This window comes from Mastomys coucha, unplaced genomic scaffold, assembly GCF_008632895.1.
Source record: "Mastomys coucha isolate ucsf_1 unplaced genomic scaffold, UCSF_Mcou_1 pScaffold20, whole genome shotgun sequence".
NCBI classification, from domain to species: Eukaryota; Metazoa; Chordata; class Mammalia; order Rodentia; family Muridae; genus Mastomys; species Mastomys coucha.
The window spans coordinates 52,868,767-52,891,840 of record NW_022196903.1 but is presented as its reverse complement, the minus strand read 5'-3'; the positions used below and the strand labels follow the sequence as shown (position 1 = coordinate 52,891,840).

The window sequence follows — 23,074 nt, the reverse complement described above, 5'->3', positions numbered from 1 at the left end:
AAATAAAATAATTTTAAAAACTGATTTCTTTTTTTCCCTTATACCAGACTGCCATACCCACTCCAGTGGAGTCTGTGTGACAAGTGCAAAAGCTTGGCCGCAGTCCTGAGGCAAAAAGTTTCAAGGAAACTGGTCTCCTGGAGGTCCTTGGTGTCCCCGTAACATGGACGTGTTCCAGATTTGTCTTTGTGAAAGTAGATGGAGGGTTTTGCATGCTTTCTTTCAGTATTTGTTTTATTATAGGTATAGAGGTGCCCACAAGGAATGATTTGACGGATAGCCAAGTTAGATTGGATGTTGTTTCCTAGCCTTCACCAATGTTCCAACATCCTAGTCAATGCCTACCCTTGGCTTGGAATTTTGTAAGAATGTTACTTATTAGAAGAAATGCCTCCAGAGTTGAAAGAGAGAAAACAAGCATTACAGTGTACTGGATAAGAGTTAATAATCCCAGGGCAAGTTCAACAAAGTAAACTTAGAATTCTCATTACAGTAATGTATAGGTATGGCAGACTACATTAGAAAGTTGGTGGGCTCCTCTGGTAGATGGAGGTCCCCCACAAATACTTAGAACAACAGCTGAGTCACTCCCATATACAGGAATTTACAGTGGTCTAGGAAGAAGGTGGGTTGTGGTCTAAGAAGGAACTGGAGTACTTCAGATAAGGCTGATTTTATCTCAGTTGTAACCACTGCCTAGTTCCTGCTGATTTTCATTATATGCATTTTCTGTTTTGTTTAAAGAATCATGTATCAGATGATCTTGAGGTACCTTGGCTGTTGTATTACCTAACTTCCTTATTTCTTCTGTAATGACCATAAAAGTCTGATGCTTACTTTGATAAAATACACTCAGATTCAGCACTCTCTTGTGTTTGTGTCTGTCACTCACTGACTCCTTGCCCAACTGAGTACAAGAACCCTGATTCTTTCCATGTTGAGGGACCCCGACTGAGTCCATCCAGCACCAGACTTTTATTTTTAATGGCTATTTTATTTATTTACATTTCAAATGTTATGCCCCTTCCTGGTTTTTCCTCTGCAAACCCCCTGTCCCATCCAGCACCCCCTACATCAATGGGGGAGCTTCCTCACCCACCCACCCACCCTTTCCTGCCTCATTGACTTAACATTCTCCTACTTTGGGGAAAGTCTTCACATGACCAAGGGTATCCTCTCCCATTGATACCAGATAAGGCAATCCTCTGCTATATATGTAGCTGGAGCCATAGGTCCTTCCCTGTGTACTCTTTGTTTGGTGATTTAATCTGTGGGAGCTCAAGGTGGTCTGGTTGGTTGATATTGTTATTATTCCTATGGGGTTACAAACACCTTCTGGTTCTTCAGTCATTCCCCTAACTCCTCCGTTGGAGTTCTGTGCACAGTCTGATGGTTGGCTGTGCATATCCTCATTGTTTTAGTCAGGCTTTGGCAGAGCTTCTCAGGGGACAGCCATACCAAGCTCCTGTCAGCAAGCACTTCTTGGCATCAACAATACTGTCTAGGTTTGAGGTTTGCAGTTGAGATGGATCCCTAGGTAGGGCAGACTCTGGGTGGCCTTTTCTTCAGTCTCTGCTCCACTTTTTGTCCCTACATTTTCTTTAAACAGGAACAATTCTGTGTTAGTATTTTTGAGATTGGTGGGTGGCCCCATCCCTCAACCCGAGGATATACCTAACCTCTGGATATGGTCTCTACAGATACTCTCTCCCCTTTATTGGATATTTCAGCTAATGTCATCCCTGTTGGGTCCTGAGAGCCTCTTGCTTTCCTGGCATCTGGAACTTTCTAAAGGCTACCCCCAACTCCCCATCACAAACTGCTACACACCTCAATTCAATTCCCTATCCCTCTTTATACTCCTCCCCTTTCTCCTCCCACACCTCATCCTGTCCTTCCTTTTCTATCACCCTCCTTCTCCCCCTCAGGTCCCTCTTCCCTCTACTTCTTGTGATTATTTTGTTCCCTCTTCTAAGTAGAACTGAAGTATCTACACATTGATCTTCTTCTTGAGCTTCATATGGTCTGTGAGTTGTATCATGGGTATTCTGAAAACATTGTGTTTTCAACCTCTTTTTTAAAAAACTCATTATCATGACATTAATTAATTAAACCATAAAGATAAAGTTTAAAAGAGAGTAAGAAACATTTAAGGGGTCATATGGTAACTCAATACAGTAGAAGCTTCCTAAAATACAAATAGAAAGGCAATTTAAATGAAACAACCAAATAAGAGGGAGACAGAGCCCAAAGTGAAATCTATCATCACCAAATGAAGTTCCCAATACTGAGAATTGCTTAAATTTAATTGGGATATTTTCAAATGAGGTTACATGGGAAACTCCAAACAATACAGTGAATTATCAAGGCTATTGTTTGCTCTCCACAAACTTTTGGTAAAGCCATTTTCCTAGGGCTTCACTTACACAACACATTTAACACGGAGAAATCGACATGATAACTATCCAGATGCTTTACGGTAACTGTTCAAAGTTCATAATATTGGAAAATACCATGCATACTATATGGAGAGAAAGTTAAACACCAACCCAGATAAAAGTCTCTCAAACTATAATAGTAACCATCCAGCAAGATAGAAATGTTTGTGCAATAAAGACATAAAGGCTATGAATTAACCAGTATCTGGTTTGATTTACATTTTGCACTCCATGAGATGAAGCCATTGTCAACACTGCTTGGGTGGTCAAGAACCTGAGACTAGATAAGCGAGGGGCCAAGAAGAAAAATCAAACCTTGGTGTTCTTATAAAAGAATATAGCAATAAAATGTTTTTAATGGTACATAGATCCAAGTCTTGCTAAATCATCATCACAGAAGCTTCCTCCATCAGCAGATGGGAAGAGATACGGAGACCCACAGCAGAGAGTTAGAGACCTTCAGACACTCTGTTCTATGTTGGATGTCTACAAATTATTTCACTCAGGGCCCAGGGAACTGTGTGGAGGACTTAGTGGGAACAAGAACCAGAGTAGATAGAGGATGCCAAGGAAACAATGCCTGCTAAACATAGTACAATGGACACATGCAATCTAAGAGACTGTGACAACAGGAACAGAAACTTCACAGAACTGCTCCTGATAATGTCCTAGAACAGAAATAAATACAAGCCCATCCCCAACTCAAAAACTATCTTCCTTTGATATCCAGTTGCAAATGAAAAATTAGTTTTCTCCAAGGGTTTCTCACTTGGGGAAATTAATCACTCTGCCCTGCGGAAGGTGACCAATATAAAATGCTCTCTATGCAGTCTTCACAGTTCCTTTGCATATACGTATGACTTCAAGTTTCATATTCTTATAAGGTACCTATGTGGAACTTGTGTGCTTCTATTTCTGTGTGTCACTTACTACTGAATGTGTTTATTGTTCCTTTCTACTGTATTTTTCTCTATTTTGGTTTGTTTAAGTTTATTTTAAATTATTGTCATTTAATTTATTATTTTTGATTACATACCTTTTTGTTTCCTAAAGAGAAATAGAAAGAGCATTAATCTAGATGGGAGAGAAGATGAGGGAGAAGTGGGAGTATTAGAAGAATGGGAAAATAAAATCAGGATATATTGTATGAAAAAAAATTTTTTTTCACCAAAAAAGAACATAATTATTAAATGGTGGGATGTAGTTGAACCCTAGTGATCCCAAGTCAGAAAAGATAGAGATAGGAGAGTATCTAACAGATAAGCTCCTATTAGGTAATAGCCTATTTGGTAGGCACCAGGTGCAGAATGGATACACTATTATCAGAGCATGAAGTGAATGGCTTCTGAAGAACAATAGCCATGGTTGTCTCCTGGCTACAAAGTATACATTGAACACACCTCCTTTTTCTGTACACACATATACAAGCATACACATATTCACAAAACTTACATTGTACGTATGTATCTGTATATAAATGATTTTTATTTACCAATAATATTTCAATAAATATGAATAAAATGAAGTTCAAATTAACACAATAAGAAAGTTTCATATGAGACTAATTGAGTAACTTTGGTTAAAAATGGAAAATATAAAATTTGCATTAACTTCATTATCCAGAGAAATTAATAAACATTATTAAAGCTATGATTTTGACTAAACTTTATGAACAAGTATAGATTAAAATGGTTTCAAGAAAAAGCTTACAAAGTAACTATCAGCAAGGAGCTTCTTTTGAATAACCTCAGCATCACAGACACTTCTAAACTAAAGCAAAAAGAATAAAGAAGAGAATTCATAAGCCGGGCAGTGGTAGTACACGCCTTTAATCCCAGCACTTGGGAGGCAGAGGCAGGCAGATTTCTGAGTTCAAGGCCAGCCTGGTCTACAAAGTGAGTTCCAGGACAGCCAGGGAGACACAGAGAAACCATGTCTTGGAAAAAAAGAAAAAGAAAAAGAAGAAGAAGAAGGAGGAGAAGGAGAAGAAGAAGGAAGAGGAGGAGAAGGAGAAGGAGAAGGAGGAGAAGGAAGGAGAAGGAGAAAGAAAGAGGAGAAGGAGAAGAAGAAGGGAATTCATGTGGAAAGAGCAATGTATGTTGTGCAATGAGCTTAAGGAGTTTATGGTACTTGGCATCTGTAATGTCAAAAGAATATATGTACGTAATACCACAAACTTTATTTGAATCATATGAAAAATACCACTTTGCTACATGGACAATTGAAGTTCAAGAAGGATCTGTAATTTAGAAAAGGTTCAAAACTTGTACATACAAATAAATGAATAATTTTTTTTTAAAGTTTTTTTATTAGATATTTTCTTTATTTACATGTAAATTTCTCCATTCCCAGTTTCCCCTCCAAAAAACAAAGAAACAAACAAAAACAACAAAAACAAACCCCTGTTGCCTCCCGTTTCCCCATGCCTGCCACCCCGCCCTCTCCCACTTTCTGGCCCTAGCATTCCCCTACACTGGGGCACAGACCCTTCACAGAGCCAAGGTCCTCTCCTCCTATTGATGATCGAATTTCCAATCCTCTACTATACACATGCTGCCAGAACAATTTTTAAAGGAAGAGAAATAAGCATCTTTTAGAAAATCTAGTGGCAATTTGAGTGCAATTTTTTCAGTATACTGATTATTCTCTTATCAGAACTGATTTGTACCAAAGGAGTAACTGTGGGATAAACAAACATCACAAACTTCTGAACAGTCAGGAAGACTGGGTCATAAATCCATAACAGGACTGAGGTGAATGAGATGATGAAGTCTACCCAGTATATGACCACAAAGAAAACTACCAGCAGCAAGATGGTCTGAGTGGCCCTTTTCTCAGGGGATGCTCTCAGGTGCCTGATGCTATGAAGATGCTTGCATTGCCTCTGATGTCTGCACAAGATAATCACCATGTATGTGCTTGTGGTCAGCATGACTCCTACGAGAAATATATCCCTGGACATTGTTACTAGGAAAGTTAACCCCCTGAAGATGTAGTTCATGGAGAAGAATGAGCAGGATTTAGTGACCTTCATCTGGTGGGTCTCACTCACATTCATAAAACCAGCAACAAAGAAGATCAACCTACTACTGAATGACAAATTCAAAGTCCAAAGGCAGAAAAAAACATAGTTGATGTGTGTTTTTACTTTATGTTTAAATTTTGCCAAGAAGGAGGTACTGGGACTGATAGTGACAGCCTGGACCACACTCAGCAGGCAGGTGATGCAGATAGAGAGGCTTCTCATCACCCTGTTTATGTAAAAAGTTGTCTTACATTTGATGTCATTCCCAGATTTTAGTGACTCCAGTATGTTTGCAAGCAAGTTATCCCCTTCAGTGAGGATCATCATTATGTGAATGAAGGTCAGTTGACAGGAGATCAGGTCCATGGGCTTAGGTCTGTTTCCTAGGATTATGAAAGTATAGAAAAAAAGGAGAAACATATTGGCTAGGACTCCAAGTCCAGCTTGGATATAAAAAACATTCTCTAATGAGGACATAAGTGGAGAGTATATTTACCTTAAGTAAAGAGTAGAAGTGTATTTCATATATCTGGAAAAAAAACAGTGTATATGTGAAACTTGAGATTTATTGGACAGTTTATATCATCATTCTATTTTGTCTACTAATTCTTTATTTATCTGTCTCTTTAACTTCTGATATTCCAGACTGTACATCACAGTTTACATTTCTTTATATCATATATGTATCTCCTAGATATAAAAGTTATAGATAACAACTGTCTACACAGCCATATCTGTACAGAATGAACATTTTGTCTTATGCAACTTAGTAGAATGTCTTAGAAATCCAATCCTATTGACTTCAATTGCCTCATCCACACCCTATTAATAATTTAACTATTACAGTTTTAAATGGTCCTAGATTGATTCCAGTTCACGTCCCATCACATTAAAACCCTTTGTGAACTCCACTTAAGAATTAAAGAACTACTATTTTCCCTTCTTTTTGTGGGGAAGAAAAGTATTTCACTAACAAGAATCCTTATAGCCTTTTGTAGCTATCCGTGTTATAATATTACCTAACTACCCTCTTCTTTGTATTTATCTCTCCCACCTTTACATAAGAACCCATCCATTTTCCCATTTTCCCCTTTGATAAATTCTGTCCTGCTACTCCTCTTTACAGTCTTCACCACTTCTTCTGTATGTACCTGCCTCCTCCCTGCTAAGTAGCACCATCTTTCCCATTTCCTTGATGAGACACTTGTATCCTGCTATTCTGCTGTCTATTGCTCCCATACTCACCCCTGTCCAGGTAATGGTCCATCTTTGCTTTCCTTGTTTTCATAGTTTCTAAAGGTTACATAATCACACCTGATGATGTGGAGCTAAGAGCCTCCGAGAAGCGGGAACATGTGACATTAACACAAACACTATTTTCCATAGACTATGACAAACATGTAATCCTGAAGATGACCACATTGATATTCTGTTTGGGAATTCCAGTTTGAGATCCCATAGAGTTGAAAACAAGGTCCTGAGTGTTATCATATATTACCAGGACCCAGAAATTTTTACAATTTCACTCAATAGTCTTACCTTTGATGCTTATGTAAGTTAATTGGTCTGGGTATTAGGATCATTTTATTGCTGAATTAATTAATTCAGTACTTTAAAACAAGCATTATGATAAATATATAGAAAATGACTACAATGACCCAGAATCTTGTGAGAAAAAGAGTGCCTGATTTTCAAGTTCACGTTTATGTTCCACATATAGAGACACATAAATTCATGCATAGAAATAATGTGAAATTAGTGGAAGAGACCTTACTATAATGTTCCCATGAAGATGACATGACAAATCACACATTTTATATTTATATGATTTTTGGTCCTAAAATGCTGAATCTAGTAAAGGAATGGATTCATCTCAATTACCAGAGCCAATTATCTAGTTCTCTCACCAACATACACTTACAGTAGCTGCACACTGATATTCTGTGTGCAGAAATGCTTTGAGACTAAGTCTGCAGAGATGGACTAGGGGTACTAAGAGTACTTTTAACTCTTGCAAAGGACAACGGTTAGATTCCCAGCAATGACATGATCACTCATGACCAACTGTGACTCTAGTTTGGGGAAATCCATTGCTTGTGACAAGGAATGTTGGTTGTGCACATAATAAATGCAAACAAGCAAAATTTCATATACATAAAAGAAAATAAATCAATCTTAAATAATTATATAAAAACTGCAGAATAATACTAAACTCAAGTCCTGGTCTCCAAATTGAAAGAACAGTAGTCACATATCAATTTTAAAATTGCAAATGCACCAAGGACATATGTATAATAATTTTGTATAATTTTTAATCTACAATATATTAATATAGCACATGTAATATCAGTAATATAAAATATAAGGTAACAAATAGTAAAGTGTTTTTTTTCTTTTCCCAAAGATAAGTTCTTCAAAGACTCTCTTCATATCTATTGCTTTGAAAATATTTGTCACATACAGAAAATGATACATCTTCTAATTTTCTTAAGTGGCATCTTTCTCAGAGGTTCACTGTAGCTCAGACTGGACCAGAAAAGACCATAGCTACCATGACTAGAGAGTTGTTAACTTATGCATCCACTGAGAAAATTCAGTTCATTTGTTTGAAAGAAAAATTGTAGTGCTGGAGGCTTTCACATTAGTTTAAATTGTAATATTTTGTTATAAGTACTAATGCTCAAAGTGTATCAATAAAATTTAAATGGATGGAAAAGTCATCACTATTACATTGACCAAGACTGAAAAACAAATCAGTGTGCAGACAGCTGTCTCAAGAGATGTGAACTAAGAGACCAAGAGCCGCTTTCTACTTAGTGCTACACTTTAAAAGAAAGATCACTTTACCTCCTCATTCTCAAAGTATTTGACTTTAAAACAGTTTGGTTTAGGAATTTATGGTGACCTTTACCTTCTGAGCTGTAGAGATTTAGTATTTTAAGTGACATACAAACATAATAGATGGCAAGTATCAATTTTATTTCAAGCTTCACCACATTTAGTGAGTAAGGACCTAACAGCAGTATGACTACTCAGAGAGAAGGTAACATGAGCATGTGACTTTCAGGTGACAAGACCCATGGTGTTGGCTGATGAACTGTCCACTGTGAGCAAGAGGATTAAGTCTTCAGGAACTACAGATGAAGACCTTAGCCACCCAAGCTAGTTCCATGGAATCTTTATGAAATAGATAATGACGTCAGAAATAAGCACTGATCATTTATTAAGGTATTAATTCATAGCTATTACCTGAAAACTTAAATAACTAAAATGGGTGAATTGTTCTTTGGGAATTGAGTTTACTGAAAGTGTAACAATCACCTGAGAGATGCTGACTAGAATTTTACAATCTCATATTTATGAGTCAGTTTTCCTGAGATGAAGCAGCAGCAGCAGAGGTATCACTGCAGAGACTTTGTGGCAACAGTCGTACTCAGATCTTCATTACAGGTTGCATGGCATAATTTTGTGAAAGATATAAAATTATTCATTGGGAATGTGTGTGTGTGTGTGTGTGTGTGTGTGTGTGTGTGTGTGTGTGTGCATGTATGTGAAATTATTGGACTACTGTGTGTAAGAGTCAGGCAATGACATAGTGTGGCCCAGGGCTGCTAACATTTACATCAACTGATTGAAAAACTCAGAATTATATAAAATATGTTTGTTAAATAAAATGAAATGTAAAGAAAATGGAGAATGTGTCCTCTGTTTCTGATTGACTTGATCAAATGCATGGGCCCTGCATAACGTACCAGTGCAGACATTTAATGGGAGTTACCAAAAAGAAGCTAAAAATTCTGTAATGATTGCAAACTTAAACTCAAGAATTTGCATTTGGTTATTTTAGTATATTTATTATTTGGTGAGTGACATAATGATATTATCTGGCAGTATTTTGTTCCATTTTTTCTAAATCATCAATTTTATAATTCTACATTACCTGTTCTAGAGTTCAATATTGGGGTGTGTGTGTGTGTGTGTGTGTGTGTGTGTGTGTAGGAAAAATGGGAGAGAGAGCAACCTGTAAAGTGTACAATAGCAATTGTAATTTTTTTAATTATTGGAGCAAATATTGCGGAATTTGACTTTAAATTTTATACTGTTTGAGAATTGCAAATATTTTTCTCACTGCTAGTGACAAGTTTACTCAAAAATATAGCAGTATCAAAGTTAAAAGGTTTAATTTAGAAAAGTTAAAATATTAAAAAACTGAATCCATTTTCATTGAAACAGTTATCTACTGAAGTATATCGTTCACCTGTTTGTAAGGTTAACTTTACATGTATTTCATAAATACAAAGTACAAACTGAAATGTAACAATACTACAAATGTACTCCTGCACACCAAATAAAAGTGTGTTCTTTGTTTTCACCCTATAGGGTACTTCAATGTTTTCTTACAGATATTGAAAACTAACACCACTGGCAGTTGGAATTCATAGAATACACACTCAAGAGAATCCTCTGTCAGATGTGCTCTCTAAATTATTGCATCTGAAGTGACTTTTCACATGCACATTCATTGAAAAGTGATAGATTTCATGACATGTTCATTCAATATATAATGTCTATTGATGGACTTTACTCTTTAGCCTTTCCTGTCTCTCTCCATTGTTCTGCTAGGCTCTTGTCCTCTTCCCAATAGACCCTTTAAAGTGTCACATATATAACCAGAGATCACATTAAATGAATCTATGCTCTTTTAGAAATGGTTACAACTGATACTTTCATGTATACAAGCATCTGTTGAATGCTGATTATGCAGTATGGATAAAAAGTAACATTCTAAACTGTGGTAGCCACCAGCAGCTACCCCACCTACGGTAAGGCTTCCTGAGATAAACAAAGCCCTTTTTTGTTCTGCCACTTCTCTGCCTCTCTCAGAGTTCCTGCTGGGAGCTAAGCCCTGCTGAGCTGCTTCACTTGCCTCTAGGACATCAAGATGCTAATTTGGTCATAAGATCCTGGCTTACTGGGGGAAGGGTTTCCTTGCCTATTTAACTCCCAGATTGATAATACACATTGGACCTTGATCAGGAACCATGACTCAGTCTCGCTATTCCTCTAGCCATCCGATTCCCTTATTTTCCCAGGCCCCTTCCTCTCTTCCAGAGTCCTGGCTCATGTAGCTGCTGGCGGCTGCCACACTGAACAGAGACTTCTCTAATCCTTTATTACAGAATGTCCTTCTGTCACCTAATTACAACTCTCACTATAATGAAGAAAAAAAAAAAAGAAATACTCACCAAGCTTGGCCTTTGACAAACATCCTTGTAGAATGTGTCTTGATGAAGTAGTTATAAGGAAGAAATGTTATCAGCTCATCTCCCTGTAGTCCCATAATTTTCATGTTATCTGGGGAAAGTAGTTCTGACCTTGAGGTTGTTACAACATGGTGCCATCAAATGGAAAAGTGAACTTTCCTAACTCCAGGAAAACTGTAGAGTAGGAACAGCTGATCTCTAGGTTTCCCATGTGTGAACAATTCTCTCCAGGCCATGTATGTCTGTGTGGATTAACTGATCCCACAGTTGTGAACACAACAAAAGTAACAATAATAATATTTCACTTAAAAGAAGTAGAAAACATTTTAGATTCCCCATGGTATCCTTAGTGCTTCCAAAACATTCATAGTCCCTTCCCTAATTACTTGACAGTGGCTTCAGTGTCTCACTTTGAAATTAGCAGCTCTTGTGATAAAATTAGGAAAATGCCACCTCCTTCAAAAATACTTAGTAAAAGTAATGTTTCTTACATAGCACAAAAAAGTGAGGTACTGTAACTGTCTTATTAGGAGACACTGTGTTGTATGGCTGGGATGTAGCTCAATGAAAGAGTGCATGACTATAAAGTTCTGTATATGTGGGAGACCATGACATAAGTCAAAACTTCAAGTTATAGGCACAGGGATGGGAAATTAAAACCAAGTCAATGACAAACACAATAGCTTCAATAAATTCATAAAAGAAACCAGCCCAAAATCACAACCATATCCCACAAGAAGCACAGGGAAAACACAGGGGAAAAAAAGCAGAATAAAAAATTTCTATGAATCTTATAGATAAAACACTAAGTATACAGAACTAAAAACTGGATGGAAAGCTCTAAGAGAAACATTGCAAATCACAAATAAAGAAACACAAATAAAGAAAACCCATTGTGAGGAAAAATGAACTTCCTAAATTAGTGCAAAATGTTGGAGTAGGAACTGGTGATTTCTCTAGATGAACTCTCAGAGTCAGGAGAGCCTGAGAAATATATCCCAAGTGCTAAATGGCAGCCAAACTAAAATAATATAGTGAGCAAAACTGCTGCACTGATAAAGGAAGAAAAATTTCCAGAATATTGACAGCCAAAAGAAATTTTATTCTCAACCAACTAATCGAAATGTAACATGGGAAGCATTATTTTTAGATTAATGAAGGAATGAGCATAACAGAGAGACTGGGGAAAAATATGAAGCCATAATCAATATAATGCAAAATACTACTGAGGACACAATACCAAAAATCAACAACATGGTAACTATAAGTAACACACGGGTCAATAATACTGTAAGATAAATGGTCTCAAATCTGTACTTCAAAGTCACAGACTGACTGAATAGATCAAGAATCAATTTCTATGGACGTAGTGGAGCATGTGTCCTTATTACATGTTGGAGCATCTTCTGGGAATATGCCCAGGAGTGGTATTGCTGGGTCCTCTGGTAGTACTTTGCCCAATTTCCAAATGAACCACCAAACTGATTTCCAGAGTGGTTGTACCAGCTTGCAATCCCACCAGCAATGAAGGAGTGTTCCTCTTTCTCCACAACCTTGCCAGCATCTTCTGTCACCTGAGTTTTGATCATTCTGACTGGTGTGAGGTGGAATCTAAGTTTTGTTTTGATTTGCATTACCCTGATGACTAAGGATGTTGAACATTTCTTTAGGTGCTTCTCAGCCATTCAATATTCCTCAGTAGAGAATTCATTTTGACTCTATACCCAATTTTTATTAGGGTTATTTGATTCTTTAGACTCTATCTTCTTTCTTTGTATATATTGTATATATTTGTATATATTGTATATATTTCTTTGTATATATTGGATATTAGCCCTCTATCATATGTAGGATTGGTAAAGATCTTTTCCCAATGTGTTGGTTGCCTTTTTGTCCTACTGACAGTGTCCTTTGCCTTACAGAAGCTTTGCAATTTTATGAGGTCCCATTTGTCAATTCTTGATCTTAGAGCATAAGCTATTGTTCTGTTCAGGAAATTTTCCCCTGTGTCCATGTGCTCAAGGCTCTTTCTCACTTTCTTTTCTATTATTTTCAATGTATCTGGTTTTATGTGGAGGTCCTTGATCCACTAGGACTTGAGCTTTTCCACTATGTTCATAGCAGCCTTATTTATAAAAGCCAGGAGTTGGAAAGAATGCAGGGCATTCCTCAATAGAGGAATGGACACAAAAAATGTGGTACATTTACACAATGGAATACTACTCATTAAAAACAATGAATTTATGAAATCCATAGGCAAATGGATGGATCTGGAGGATAACATCCTGAGTGAGGTAACCCAATCACAAAAGAACACACATGGTATGCACTCTCTGATAAGTGGATATTAGCCCAGAAGCTCGGAAAAATGGCATACAGAGGTAAACAAAGAATTCTCAACTGAGGTTGAGAAATGAAATCAAGAAGAAGGAAGACCAAAGTGTTGATACTTCCATCCTTCTTAGAAGGGGGAATAAAATACCCATGGAAGGAGTTGCAGAGACAAAGTGTGGAGAAGAGACTGAAGTAATGACAATCCAGAGATTGCCCCACCTGGGGATCCTTCCCATATTTAATCACCAAACTCAGACACTGTCGTGGATGCCAACAAATGATGGCTTACAGGAACCTGATATTGATTTCTCCTGAGAGGCTCTGCAAATGCCTAGCAAATACAGAAGTGGGTACTCACAGCCATCCATTGGACTGAGCACTGGGATCCCAATGAAGGAGCTAGGGAGCTAGAGAAAGGATCCACAGAACATAATGGGTTTGCAGACCCATTGAAGGAACAACAATATGAATTAACTAGTGCCCCCAGAGCTTCTAGGGACTAAAACACCAACTAAAGACTAGACATGGTGGGACTCATGGCTCCAGCTGCATATGTACCAGTGTATGGCCTAGTCAGTCATCAATGGGAGGAGAGGCCCTTGGTCCTGTGAAGGTTCTATGTCCCAGTGTAGGAGAATGCCAGGGCCTGGAAGCAGGAGAGGGTGGGTTGGTGAGTAGAGGTAGGGGGTAGGGAATATGGGGGTTTTGGAAGGGAAACCAAGAAAGAGGAGAACATTTGAAATGTAAATAAAGAAAGTAATAAAAAAAGGAAAAAAAGAATTAATTTCCATTTATCTGCTGCCTCTAAGAAACCCAACTAGGTACTACCTTAAAGTAAAATGATAGACAAAATTACTCCAAAACAACCAGGAAACATCAGATGTCACTATCCTAACATTTGACAAATCAGGCCTTGAACAAAAACTAGTCAGCAGAGATAGAAAGGGATATTTCATTCTAATCACTGGTTGGTTGTCCAAGAACACATTGCCATCCTAAATAAATATATATCAGGGATAAGCAATATCATATAAAAGAAAATTTACAACTGGATTGGGAGACACAGATGAACATAAATCCAGTAACACAAGGTGATTTCAGTAACCAGCAGGAAATGTGTCCTAGGCCCATATATTTCTGAAATTAGGAATTAGGATATTTGCCTTTCTCCTGGAACTTGCACTCTTGGGAAGTCAAGGAAAGCCATCTCTCCCTCTCTTTCTCTCTTCCTGTCTCATTCGCTCCTTTTCCTCTCTCTTTTTCTTTCTTTCTCTATTCCCATATTATCTTTCTCTCTCTTTTTGGTCTGTTTCTTCCTTCTCTCCTTTTGCATCAGGGTTACTATAATCAACTAGAATCAGTCAGCTGTGCTTAACAATACACCAGAACTGCTAAAGTGAAATCTTTGCTTTACATAAATACTGGATTCTTGTCCAGAGGAGCTGAGAAAATTGTAGAGAGTAGAAAGAGACCAGTAGAGTTGAGGTGAAATCATGGAAGTGTTTTCTTGCTGGGGACAGCATAGCATGACAGGGAGGATGCCGGGCCTCTGAGAAGCAGGAGACACATCCCTTCAAGGGACCTACTGTTAGAAATAGGGAACTACCAGCAGCAGGCCTACATGGTGACATCTCAGAAGCCCACAGACAGCTCTTTGTAAAAAAAGTTGTTCCCATTTCTCCTAACCTTAGCCTTGGACAATGACTGTGTAGATTTTGTTTGTACATGACTGCTTTTCTGTTGGCCTTGGTGTGCATAATTATTCCATTATATCTGACTTTCCTTTTTCTTTCTCCTTCTGCTCTGCTGAATTCTGTGAAGCTAGATGTTCCTTGATATAATGATTCTTAAACAATCAAAAACTAAAGCATAGGAGAATAGCATAGCTCAGTCCTAATGGTCCAGGTGTATGCTGTGCAGTCTTATTTTTGGAATAATGTAATAATTGCACAATGGTAGTTTCAGATTAATGTTTGACTTGCAAATAAAGTTTGAAGAAATTATGTTTAGAAATATAAGAAAGTGAAGTAAAGCCAACATTGGGAACCCTAGAAAAGAAAAGGCTGAAGTTATGAGCTGAGTTTTATACAACATCTGTGAGTGGTTCCTGGTCTCCTTTGGAAATGTATGATAAAGAGGTACAGAATACAAGATTACATAAAACTATATACTAGAAAAACTAAGTCTAAACACTGAGACTCTTAGGAGAGTCATTGCATGCAATGTGCAGAAGCAGAAAGCTAGCAGAATTGCTGAGGTAAGATTTAACTTGATTCTTTCTGACCTCAACCTGACAGCTTTGTCCATATATTTATCATTAGACCTTCACAGGAAACATATGTAGCTGACCTTGGAGCTCTGAGCTCTGAAGTATAAGAAGGCAAAAGTTAAAGTTTAAATAAAGATAAGTTTGCAATTATTATTTTGGCCACAAACCTGGAAGTACAAGAAACTTGAAACTTTAGAGAACAATTGTAATTATAATTCTTAATTCTTTGTGAGATGTGGCCATTACTTCGAATTTGATTTGGTAATGATTATAAAATGTCTTTTTTTTCTACCTGCTTTTTGGAGTAACAATAAGAGACTGGGGCTAGTTAAAGGCGAGTGAGTGTGTGTGAGAGTGAAAGGAGTACACACAGAAGTATGTGTGAGTTGTGTGTGAGGTGTATGTGAAGTGTGTGCAAGGTGTGTGCAAGTAGTGTGTGACATGAGTGTGAGAAGTATGTAGGTAGGTGGGAGAGTACAGAGTGCACAGGAGAGTACAGAATATGCACAGCCTCAAGCTGTGGAGTAACCGAGAGAGAGAGAGAGAAAGAGAGAGAGAGAGAGAGAGAGAGAGAGAGAGAGAGAGAGAGAGAGAGACAGAGACAGAGAGAGAGACAGAGAGAGACAGAGAGAGAGAGAGAGAGAGCAATTTCAAGCCTTAAAACTCTCCTGTCACCTTGTGCTCAGAATAGTTAGTTGCCTGTGTGTATTTATTATGCACCTTTCACATATCCCTGCTTCCAGTTGAGAACCCAGATCCTCTGTTGAGGCTAGAACCTGGCATTTTTGGAAGTGGGCACACAGAAACTGTGTTCTACACATCTAACGATGTACCCCTTGGGCATGCAGCCAAAGTTGGTATTGTAAGAGTCATCCAGGTGGTGCTTTATTTGAATGTATAAATGGATGTAGAGTCCATTGTAGGAGTCAATGTAGACAATTGCCTCCTGGCATTCTTCTTTAATGAGACTCAGACTGGTAAGTTGGTATTTCTGGAACAGTTGCTCCTCAGGGCCTTGAGGATGAGGCCTGCAGATGAGGAGGTACCTGACAGGGTGTCTAAGTCAACAGAGTTCTTGACAGAGTAGCGGAGGCTATGAGATTTATATACTCAACAGGAAATCCAAAATAATAGATGGCACCTAGAGCTAGCTGAAGTGTTTGTGAATAGATGCCCTAGTGAGATAGATATTGGGAGACTTGAGATCTATGATTTTGTTGATGTTTTCAAATCCATTGAGCTGGGAATGTTTGTTCTCCTTATTCTTAGATTTGGTCTTTTAATTGTGTCCTGGATTTTTTGAATGTTTTGGGTTAGTATGTTTTATGTTTTTGAATTTTATATGACAATTGTGTCAGTATTTTCTTAGATATCTTCCACACCTGAGATTCTCTCATCTCTCTCTTGTATTCTGTGGGTGATGCTTACATCTATAATCCTTGAAATCTTTCCTAGATTTTCCATTTCAAGGGTTGCCTCCATTTGTGTTTTCTTTATTGTTTCTACTTCTACTTTTAGGTCTTAGACCAACTTGTTCAACTTCTTCACCTATTTGATTTTGTTTTCCTGGATTTCTTTAAAGAGGTTTATTTGTTTCCTCTTTAGGTGCTTCTACCTGTTTACCCGTATCTTCCTGTATTTCTTTCAATGAGTTAATTATATCCTCTGTAAAGGACTCTATTATCTTCATACCATAGGATTGTAGGTCAGCTTCCTGATTTTCAGGTGAGTTGGTGTATCCAGGGGTTGCTGTGTTGGAGGAAACAGGTTCTGACGATGCCAAAGCATATTGTCTCTGTTGCTTATGGTCTTGTACTTGCCGCTCACAATCTGCTTATCCCTTTTGTTAGTTGGTCTGGATATTTCTGTCTGGTGCCTGCCTCTTGTGTCCCTGGGTTGCTAATGGTCTCCTGGTAGTCCTGTAGCCCTGGCTGTATCAGACCTCCTGTGGTACCTTTAGACCATTTTCAGAGGGGCAGACATGCTGCTGTAGTCCTGTAGCCCTGGCTGTATCAGACCTTCAGACTATGGAGTCTTCAGAGGGGCAGACATGCTGCTGATTTGTTACCCTGGCTGCAGCAAGACTCCTGGGAGGCCTTCAGACTGTTGGGACTTCAGAGGTACAGTCAAGCTCTTGCCCTGCGTGTAGCTGTTCTATTGGGAGGCCTTCAGACTGTAAGACCTGTTGCCTTGTGTGCAACAGAATGGTTGCCCTGTGTGCAGTGTACTCCCTGGAGGCCTTCAGCCTGTGGTGTCTTCACAGGAGGAGACAAGCTGGTGATCTGCCCCTGCAGAAGTCACTGGCATGATTGATAGGGAGTTGAATTCGGGACGTTGCAGGGTGGGGTGGTGATTGGGGGTGATAGGTTCCGAGACATCTGGGCACCTCAATATTCTCAGTGGCTGGACCCCCATTTTTTAATTTGGTCATTTAGACTTTTGGTGTCCAACTTCTTGAGTTTTTTATAAATTTTGGATATTACCCCTCTGTCAGATGTATTATTGATGAAGATCTTTTCCTAATCTGAGTGTTGCTGATAAACCTGTATTCTATTGGGACAGCAACAGACAACATTGATCAGTGGAATCAAATTGATGACCCAGAAATAAACCCACATACCTATAGACTTGATATTTGATAAAACAACCCAGAGCCACACAATGGAAAAATGAAAGCATCTTCAACAAATGGTGCTGGACTAACTGAATGTATACATGAAGAAGAGTGAAAATAGATCCATACTTATCACCCCTCTCAAAACTCAAGTCCAAGTGGATCAAAGACTTAAAAACAAAACAGATACAATAAGTCCCATAGGAGAGAAAGTGGGAAATAGTCTTGAATGCATTGGTACAGGAGAAAATTTACTTAACAAAATACCATTGGTCTAGGCTCTAAGATCACCAATTGATAAATGTGACCTCATGAAACTGCAAAGTTTTTGTAATTGTTTTGTTTCTTGATCTAACCATTCTGTTTTTTGAGTGGAAAATGAGGATATTCATCTTTAAATTAATATTGAAATGTGTGTGTAGTTCTGGTCTTCATGTTGGTAATTTTTGGTTTTGTGTTCTCAGTTGAACTTTGTATTTTGAAAATTATGGGTTCATATTTTTGCTACAAAATTTCTCTTCTGTTGTCATTTTTCCTTTCAGTCCAAGATAATGCTTCCTGTATTACCTTAGGTTTGGTTTGTGAAATGTAAATCTTTTAGGCTGTTGATGTTATGGAAAATTGTTCATCCTTCAATCATAGGAGTAGTATTGGAGGGTATATTATTTTATATTGGCTGTCATTTAGGACCTCATATGAATTACTGCAGGCTCTTTCCAGCATAGAAAGTTTACCTTGAGTAAAATCAACTGTTTCTGAAACTGTGAAAGTTTACTTTTTCATTTGAAAATGTTTCCTTTATTTGTGTTTTGTATTTTTTTCTCTTAGAGCTTTCAATTCATTTTTTTGTAGTTGTTCTTTTTTATACTTAGTGTTTTAACTATAAGATTCTTATTCTACTTTTGTCCTTTTTGTGTGTTCTGTGTCCTTGTGTAATATAGTGTGTTTGAGGGAGTTTTCATCTATGACCTTTTTGAAGTTCTTGTGTTTGCCTTTGACTTGGAATGAATTCTTCTCTCACCTATGCATATAACTTGAAGATTTGATTTATTTCATGGTGTCCCACAAACACAATATTGTCCTGATATGCACTCTACCACCTAAGCTACATTTCCTGATCCACAGCCTGATTTCTGCTGACAGTACAGTTATAATTTTTTCCATCTGTGTGCTCTATAAAAATGACTTTCTGCAAGTATGTTTGGTGGAGGTGGCATTTTCTTAATTTTAACAAAGGAGCTGTTAATTTCTCTGTGAGACCCTGAAGCCACTGTCACATAATGATGGAGTACACAATGACTGCTTTGGGAGCCAGATGGATACCTTGGGGCCTGAAATAATTTGTTACTCATTTTAAATGAGATATTGTCATCATTTCTTTTCTTTTTTCCCACAGGGACTGGGATCAATCAATGTACACAGACAGATATGTCCTGGAGAGAATAGTTCACAAATGGGAGACCAAGAGCTCAGCTGATACTACTCCACTGTTTTCCTGGAATTAGATAAATTCACTTTTCCATTTGATGGTAACACTTTGTAACAACCTGAAGGTCAGAATTTCCTACCCCAAATGACATGATAACTGTGGGTCTAGAGGGAGCTTATCTGATGCCATTTCTTCCTTATAACTACTTCTACGTACCTTATTTTACAAGGATGCTTACTAAAGATAAGCCCACTATTTCTTTTTAATCTTCATTACGGTGAGAGCTGTAAGTAGGTGGTAGAAGGAAACAGGATTTTTTTTGTAATAAGAGATTAGAGAGTTTTCTGATTAGTATTGCTTTTGAGCTGTTCTGTATAATAAGCATACCTCAGAAGCTTGTAGACATATGAGATATAAGTGTAATGATTTCAGAAAGAACATAGGTTTCGTTTAATGTGATCTTTGATCACATTATAATAATGTGACAGTAGAAGGGGCTATTGGAAATAGGACAGGTGCCTAGCAGAAGAATGGGTAGAGAGACAAAAAAGGCTTACAGGGTGAAGTCTATCAGTGGGTATTATGTATCGATGAACATGTCTTGAAATAAGTGCACATTTATATAAAGGTAAAAAGTAGTTGCAGATGCAATATTTTAAGGATCACATCTGACATAGCATTTTTCTGAGTGTATGCTATAATAATCCTAAGATCAAAGTTCCACCTAAATGTTGCCAACGTCTTTTCCATCCCTGTAACAAGATGCCTGAGATGTCTTAGAATGTGAAAAACAAAGACAGACATTTATTGGTGCACAGGAGTACAGTTTTAATATTAATGCTTTTGAATAATATTGAATATATTTTGTCTATTCTCATTTTACTATTTTTCTCAAGTTAACTGAATACATTCATTTATTTATATGAAACTTAAGCTGTAGTTATCAAACAAATATTAATTTAGTATATATGCATAAATTTCCAAGTCTGTTAAGTTTGCTTATACCTAGGAATTCTTAGGAAAGTTTCAAATCATGGCCTCAAGGAAAGCATAAAACATTCTTAACATCATATAAGTTTCAAATTTTTTATAAGGAATTATTTAATCTATTGCAATGATTTCTAATAAAGTAGATACTTTATATATACTTCAAAAGTATCCAAAAATAACACATAATTTGTTAAATTTGTAAAGTTATCTTTACATAAATGTAATTTGGATAATTATCCATAGGAATTTTAGTCTTTTATCAAAATAAATTCATTTTTCTTATTTTAAGTTTTCTAAAGTAAACCTTGTTACACTGATAGTATATAATATTGAGTAAGTTCTTTATTGCTAGTGAGAAAAATACCCCTCATGAATGATATAAAATTATTTAAAATCCATTTAACATTTCCTCTAATAATTACAAAACACACACACACACTTCCAGTGAACATTTTCTTATCTTCCCTAAACTCACAACACACAACTTGTGATGAAGCTCTGGGTGTGATTGCTTCCCCACAGTCTCTGCAGTGACATTGCTGCTGCTGCTTCATCTCAGAGGAAATGGCTCATAGTGTGAAAGTGTAATATTCTAGTCAGTGTCTGTGTTCTTCATCTTTATGAGATTCCTAAAGATTTTGTCATGTGGCTGACAGTGGACAGTACATCAGTCAACAATTTCACTTGTCACCTGAAAGTCACATACTCACTTTATATTCTCTCTGAGCAGTCATACAGTTTTTAAATCATTACTCACTAAATACGGTGAAGCTTAAAATGAAAATTATATGTGAGATTTTGTATACCTTTATGTCCCTTATGTTATTAAATACCTACAAAGCAGAATATAAAGATTACTTTAATTCACAAAACAAGGCTGTTCTAAAGCCAAGTATTGTAATAATGAAGCAGTAAAGTGATTTTTCATGGAAAAAGGTAGCGCTATACAGGAAGCAGCTTTTCCTTTTCTCTTTCTTTTTTCTTTTTTATCTGTTTTGTTGTTGTTGTGCTATTGTATGCCTCTTCAGATAGCTGGCTGCATACTCTAAGTCTTTTGACTGGGCCAATTTAATTATGATGGCTTTTCCACTCATATAAATGTTTATGGATATACTCTTGTGTTTTACTTCTTACAACTAAATATTACAAGTTAAACTAATCTGGAAGCCCCCAGTGCTGCAGTTCTTTTCTCAAATGCAGCACAATTTTTCTAGGTGCATATCTATATTAACAACTCATGTGCATACCGACATTTTTACTCATGGCACCTATAACCTTTTTAAATCAACTCTCAGGTCCAGTGGGCTCAAAAGAAAGATGCCAATTGATGAATTAGATGTATCAGTGTCTGGATATGAAAAACATTTAACCAAAGCAATGGATATGAAGTAGAAAAATTGAAGTGCATACCTTTAAGATTTAAAAAACATTTTAGGTTACTATCTTTTAACTTATTACATGTTCATCTTTTTATATTATTGACATGTGCTATGATAATAAATTATTAATGTATAATAATAATAAATTATTTATGTTACATGATTTGTTGTAGTTTTAAAACTAGAATTGTGCTATAGTTCTTACAGTTTGGAGACCAAGGCTTGAAGTAAGCATTATCTGCCAGGAATCATCTAGGAGAGGCTAAAAACTAGCAGGTGATCTTCCTGAGATAGCTAGAACATGGACTATAGTGGACAACTATAGTGGATGCAGATGATCTCCCTGAGATACTTAGAACATGGACTATAGTGGACGACTATAGTGGATGCAGGTGATCTCCCTGAGATAGTTAGAACGTGGACTATATATAGTGCATGACTATAGTGGATGAGCCCTTCTACATAAGACTAAAGTGACTACATTTTAGGGCAGATTCCTGCTATTAATATGCATTTTCTGTCATTATTAAATATATATTAAATACATATTTAATTACATATAAAACAATCACTCAGTATTAGCCCACACTTTTGGGCAGATTTCTTGAGATGAACAAAGATGTACTGTCTTGTAGTGATGCTACATAGACAAATAGATGATCTCTTAATTCTTAATGATGATCTTATGAGAATTTCTAAAATTACTTTAGTAATTATTAAGCACTTTATAGTAGGACTGCTATTATACCCATTTTTTGACATGAACAATGCAATTAGAATTCTACCAGTATCCAAGTGTCACAAATTGCTGCTGAGATATAAAGTATGCATTTATAACTAAAAATACATTCCAGAGATTGTAAAACAATTAACAAAGGGACAAAGAAATGGAACTAACTCATTGTAGGTGCAAGGACAGAAATAAAATATTGGCTGGATTTTGATGATTATAGCCTGTGCAGTCATCTCGCCGGGAAGAAGACACGCGGACACACTAGGTTCCTTCTGCAACAACGTTTACTGCCCTCTCCCAGAGGGAAAAGAGATCGAGCCCAAAATCCGCACTGCTTATATACACCACAGTACGGGCGTGTCTGCCCATGATTGGCTGTCTGCTCATTACCCTACGTAACACCCCAGAATGGGCTGTGATATGGCGTCTTTTCACTCTACACACATGCGCAAATAGTTCTCTACGCACATGCGCAAACAGTTGTTTACTCGACAGTGGAAGTAGGCGCCATCTTGTTATGGCGAATGCCTCTCAACCTTCACGGCTCCCCACATATCCCCCTTTTGTTTTAGTTAAAAGGAAAGGCCAAATATAGCAAG

The 23,074-nt window shown here is 37.2% G+C and overlaps 1 protein-coding gene and 1 pseudogene across 1 annotated transcript; one reads left to right on the top strand and one right to left on the bottom strand.

Moving 5' to 3' along the window:
* Positions 1-23,074, top strand: part of LOC116098140 — a 41,032-nt pseudogene that overhangs the window by 13,623 nt on the left and 4,335 nt on the right.
* On the bottom strand, positions 5,032-5,964 carry LOC116098139 (vomeronasal type-1 receptor 100-like). Its single transcript, XM_031380855.1, has one exon. The coding sequence runs from the start codon at positions 5,938-5,940 to the stop codon at positions 5,041-5,043; it is 900 nt and encodes a 299-aa protein (XP_031236715.1). The 5' UTR covers positions 5,941-5,964; the 3' UTR covers positions 5,032-5,040.

What these genes read in the sequence shown, in the direction of transcription:
- LOC116098139 (XM_031380855.1), bottom strand. Translation starts at nt 5,940, where the DNA reads ATGTCCTCATTAGAGAATGTTTTTTATATCCAAGCTGGACTTGGAGTC.